Below are 5,321 nucleotides of genomic sequence, written 5' to 3' on the forward strand. Positions count from 1 at the left end.
AAAGGTTCAATGTATCTCGCTGGGATCACCTGTTGTGCTGTAATCAGGATGTGAACTACAATCAGGACTTTCAAAGGGCAAAACATGTTTATGTCAAACTGTGTCCAGGCTGCTGGCTGATGACAGTCTCTAGTCATTTAGTCCAATTGAGATGCTGAGGCATAATTATTACTATTTTATGTAAGAAATCAACTTGTTCAAAAAGTTTTGTTAAAGGCAAGAACACAAGTTTCAATTCATAACTCAGTGAATTGTGAGTCTATAGAGGGAAATTGGTATTATATTTAATATATATATTGACTTGTAATAACATATGTATACTTGCCTGTGACCTACCAAAGTCAATGACTAGGCGATAATTAGAAACAAAATTTATATATATTAAATACCTTTAATCAAAATTGTCGGCCCTCATACTTAGTCTCAAAAGCTTGGGTAAAACTTTTTGAAGTATGTTTTTCAATCTTGTGTCTAATCAGTAAATGGGACAGTGAAGTTTTTAATAGAACCTACACCTTGTACAATACAACGTTCCTCTTACAATGCACTATATGGTACAAAGGACATTGGAAACAGGAGTTTTACAAACACATGTCAAAGTTGCATGGGAGATTAACTGTTGATTTCCCGTTTGAGATATCCGTCAAGGAAATGTGTTGTTCTTGACGTGTGTAATTCTTCCCTTCACCATGAATGTTTTTTCTGTTAAATCTGAGATTATTCAGCAATTGTCTGTAGTATAAATGTGTGCATCTATTGAGCTCACCCATCTTTTCTGCATTAATTATCATTAAATGGTACATTGTGAAGGACATAACTCAAAGACGAGTCCATGTGTCAGTTACTTATCTCATTTCAAAACTAATAGAGAAGTTTTGACTGGTGTTGCCAGTCTCTGGAAACACCAAATTACATTTTTTTAAATGTTGCATAATTTTCATAGGTTTTCCATAACTGCAAAATGATTAGATATGGATAATAACTGTAGAGAAAGAAATTCTGTCAATACCAGGGAAATCAATGTTTGGCTTCTTTTTTCCTGTTATTCTTAAATATTTTTATTTATTAAATAGATGACCATGTGTTAGAAGGGTGGAGCTTTTATTAAACGTAATGTGCGTCCTTTTCTTTCTCCAGCGACTGAGATCAGAGTTTTCCTCGGCCGAGACCCAAAAACAATCACAGAGCTCTCCAAAAAAGTGATGACCACCATGGGTGAATGGGAGCTGATGGACATCACCGCAAAGAAAGTACCTAATGATGATGAGTCGGGTCTTTATACAGACATGCTTGCATTTTATGTAAGTTAATAGTATATTTTCAAATGATTATATATCACTGAATTATATATCACAGTAAGCGGCGTTCCGGTTTTAATCCTGTTCTCTCTCCAGATCCGAGTGCGGCGCCGTGCCACCATGTACGTGGTGAATCTGCTGCTGCCCAGCTGCTTCCTCATCACAGTGGACCTCTTCAGCTTCCTGCTGCCTCCTCAGAGTGTAGACAGATCCTCCTTCAAGATGACCCTCATCCTGGGCTACACCGTCTTCCTGCTCATCATGAACGACCTGCTGCCAATCACCGGAAACATCATACCTCTGATAAGTCAGTAAGAGCTTCAGGGAACATTGATAGTTGTGCACATCTGGTTGTTAAAGTGTTAAGATAATTTGTCTTTTCAATAATGATTCTAATAAACCAAAACTGTTCAAACTTTCCTTTCCTGCATCCTCTGCTCTCTTTCCACCAGATGTCTTCTTCTCTCTCTGCCTGGCTCTGATGGTGGCCAGTCTGCTGGAGACCATCCTCATCACCAACCTGCTGAGCAACTCGCCTGACTTCTCTCCCGTCCCTCGATGGATTCGGATTCTCGTTCTGAATTTTCTCGGCTGTCTCGTTTGCATGCCGAGAAAAACTGAGAAGCCAAAAAAATCGGGTATGCAGGGAACATTAAATAATAAAAATCAAATGAGAAATGAAATAAATAAAATCGATAATAGGTAAATGTCATCACTGTTTTCTAAAAAATAGAGCGGAGGAAGATGTCAGCGGTCGCAGAAATGAAATCCGATGAAGGTCCTCCAGGAACAGGAGGATCAGCTGAGGAAGACGAGGCTCTGACGGAGCTGAAGAGCCTGAGCCGCGTCCTGCAGGCCGTCCGCTGTGAGGTGGAGCAGCAGCAGAAGGGGCAGCAGAGCTCTGAGGAATGGATCCAGGTGGGTTTCATCATTGACCGCCTGCTGTTTGGCCTCTACATCGTCTTCATATCAGTCAGCTTCATCACCATCATTATTGTCTGGATTAACTCATACAACCAGTAGACCGCTGCATGTTGGAGACCTGCATTTATTCAGAAAGTGCTTAAAGAATTTTTACCACAATATTGTAATTTTTTTTTTTAGAGAATTTTAAACAGTGAATTATTTTAGCAACAATGTTAGTGCCATATACTTTAATAAACCTGCAACTGTTTAGAAAGATAATGTACTCACTGATTTATGGGGCTTTAAAATCTCTATTTTATTTATCACTTATTTAATATTTATTATAGATAATTACAACGCAACGTCTTATGTAACATTGTGGAATTTTAAATGGAGGAAAGGTTTTCTGCAAAATAAAATTTACTTGAAAAATGTCTAACAGCTTTTCATTGAATTTTCTTTCCAACACTTTATTTTATTTCCAACTCCATTATTTTAAATTTGCAGAGGATTTTAGTGTGAGATATATAGAAGTCAAAGTTTCGCCAAACACATTTAGTGACGCTGAATGAGACATTGCAGCTGCATTTTAAGGTTATAGGTAACAATGTTTCCCCAAAGCAAAATAAAGCCCAATTTCTACTGTCAGAGTTTAAGTAAGCTTAAATGTGAGTGTGAAAAAAATATTTTGCTTCTAAATCCGGGTTTTAGTAAACATATGATCAACTGAATTTTTAAAAGTTTTAAAAATTGAACATAATATTGAAAATAATCCCAATCCCACCAAATCTGATAATTTAGTGTTTTACATTTTTAGCCTCCAGGTTTCAAATGGCTTTGAATTAAAATCTCATCCAGATCAAGTATTTATTTTATTTTTTTTTCCTGACGTTACGTTGGGTTAAAACTCCTAAAAAACAAAAAAACAAACAGGGTAATTGAAAGGTTTTTCAAAACAAAGTGCAAATAATTTTCCACCGAAAAATGAATAAATGCTATTTTTTTGTTGTTTTTTACTTTTTATAAAGAAGGCCTTTGAATCCTATGCTCAAATCTAACTGGACAGCCCTCACCACTTACACATCACTCAGTCTAACAACTACTGCTGACCCAGTGTTAATGTTTTTAGTGCTGCCTGCTGAAAGTCAAGCCTTCTAAGCAACTATTCATCCTCATCTCTCTGCTGACTCTGGGTAAGTACAGGACTTATTTCTTTTGACCTAGTTGAGTTTATGCTCTCGCAGTTCTGTTTAAACTACACTTTAAGTAAAAAAATCAGCTCTATCAGGATATAATAAAACCGACCAGCTCTTCACCAGGTTATGAATTATTTCAACCTTGACTGTCCAAAAACAGATTCTACACTGTATGTTAATGTAATAAGCAAAATAGAAGCAAAAACATAAATACTGTGTGGAAAAAAAACTAAGCACATCTCATAATGCAATGGCTTGTAGAATTGTTTTTTCCAGTAGTTACTTTAAAAATGACGATCAATCTCTAGTGTCTTTTCAGAGGAGTTTGTGGGCCCCTGATACACCATTATGCCTGTATGACCCTCAGATAGCTGGTTCTTTCACATGTCAACATATAAATTCTCCAATAACTCAGATAAGGAGAGCTAGATTTCACGGCAGTCGCTTGTTTAAAAAAAAAAAAAGCCTCTAGAGGAGTCTGAAAAGCCTCTAAATATAGAAACAAAGTCATAAAGTTGGCAACAGATCTTCTCTCATCCTGACCACATCCCTGCTCACTCCCACACTTAATCTCTGCTTATGTTTTTCCATCGTTTTACATATTCATATGACCCAGACAAGCGAACTGTTGAACTTCTGCTCTTGTAGAAGAAGTCACACTAATTATTGCTCAACTAGTGAAATGATTTACTCAGAAACTCCTGACTTACCTTCTTATTTTGTATTTAAACGCCAAGGATGTATTTAGCTTTCTACTCAATTTTGTATTTTTGGCTTCATCTTTGTTTTATGAACAATCACAGTCTGGAATATGTACATCTAGGGTTACTATAAAAACTCTATTACACCCTGAAACTTCATAAAACTCACATAAAAATCCAGACAGGAAATAGCTTCCCTATTGAAGAATATGTGTGTTATTGACCCATTAAAATATTATATTTTCTTTTTTGCCGTTTGCAGCCCCGTTCAACTCCGCCGTTCTGAACTGCTCCCAGCCGACTCCAGCTTCACTGCTGAGCTCCCTAAAGCCAGTGTTTGACCTGAACGCTATTCGACCTGTAGTAAATATGTCGGTCGTAACCCAAGTTAAGATTTCATTCATTCTCTTCGGCATTTTGGGAGTGGTAAGAACAACTTTTTGTGTAGTTTTTTTTTTCTTTTCTCATTTTTTCCCCTTTGCTGTTTTTGTTGAATCATTGGCTCTATTTTGTCACCCGTACGAGATTTTGTTAAGATGTTTCTTAAAAGTACAGAGTAACTTTTAATTTTTTTAAAAAAAATTTTTACATATTTTTGTATGTATGATTGGTTGTTTCTGACTGAGCGGTGTATTTCTGCAGACAGCAGTAGGACCACAGAGAGGAGGCATCAGAGCTAATTTACCTGTCTTGTGTTGTAACGTCTAAATATACAATTAGTTTTAATAAATATGTTAAAAAAAATATATGTTTTTGTAAAAGTTACCAACTGCTGCTTTAAAAAAAATATGAAAAGTTTACTGTTATTTTCAGGATGAGAAGTCCCAGGTACTGACAACTTTCATTTGGGAATCTTTAGTAAGTGTTTTCCTTAAAATCACTTTCGTAAGTGATTCTAACTTATAATATTTAGAGAACCAAACCTTTACAATTTGGTCACACTGAATCTATCAGTGTGTCTAATGGTGTAAAGTACAAAGCTTTGTTGTTGCTGAGGTAAATTCTGGTATTTAAATTTAAAACATGTAATTATGTGTACAGGAGTGGCAAAACGAATTTACTGTTTGGGACCAAGAGGAATGTGGTGTTGAATGGATTGCAGTTGCACGAAACCTGCTCTGGGTGCCAGATATCGTCATCAACGAGTTGTAAGTTTTCCTTTGGATGTAGATGAACAACTTGAGGCATAAAGATCTCAAGGTTTACACACAGGAGATTTT

The 5,321-nt window shown here is 36.3% G+C and overlaps 1 protein-coding gene across 1 annotated transcript in view; it reads left to right on the plus strand.

Moving 5' to 3' along the window:
* Positions 1-5,321, plus strand: part of LOC103131127 (uncharacterized) — a 15,974-nt gene that overhangs the window by 6,284 nt on the left and 4,369 nt on the right. The window contains exons 8-15 of the mRNA XM_007542707.2: positions 1,138-1,301; positions 1,395-1,605; positions 1,751-1,936; positions 2,032-2,216; positions 3,334-3,397; positions 4,364-4,527; positions 4,915-4,959; positions 5,143-5,249. Coding sequence (XP_007542769.1) covers positions 1,138-1,301; positions 1,395-1,605; positions 1,751-1,936; positions 2,032-2,216; positions 3,334-3,397; positions 4,364-4,527; positions 4,915-4,959; positions 5,143-5,249 — 1,126 coding nt within the window. The remainder of the gene's footprint in view (positions 1-1,137; positions 1,302-1,394; positions 1,606-1,750; positions 1,937-2,031; positions 2,217-3,333; positions 3,398-4,363; positions 4,528-4,914; positions 4,960-5,142; positions 5,250-5,321) is intronic.

The sequence above is a fragment of the Poecilia formosa genome, unplaced genomic scaffold, assembly GCF_000485575.1.
Source record: "Poecilia formosa unplaced genomic scaffold, Poecilia_formosa-5.1.2 Scaffold10, whole genome shotgun sequence".
Lineage (NCBI taxonomy): Eukaryota > Metazoa > Chordata > Actinopteri > Cyprinodontiformes > Poeciliidae > Poecilia > Poecilia formosa.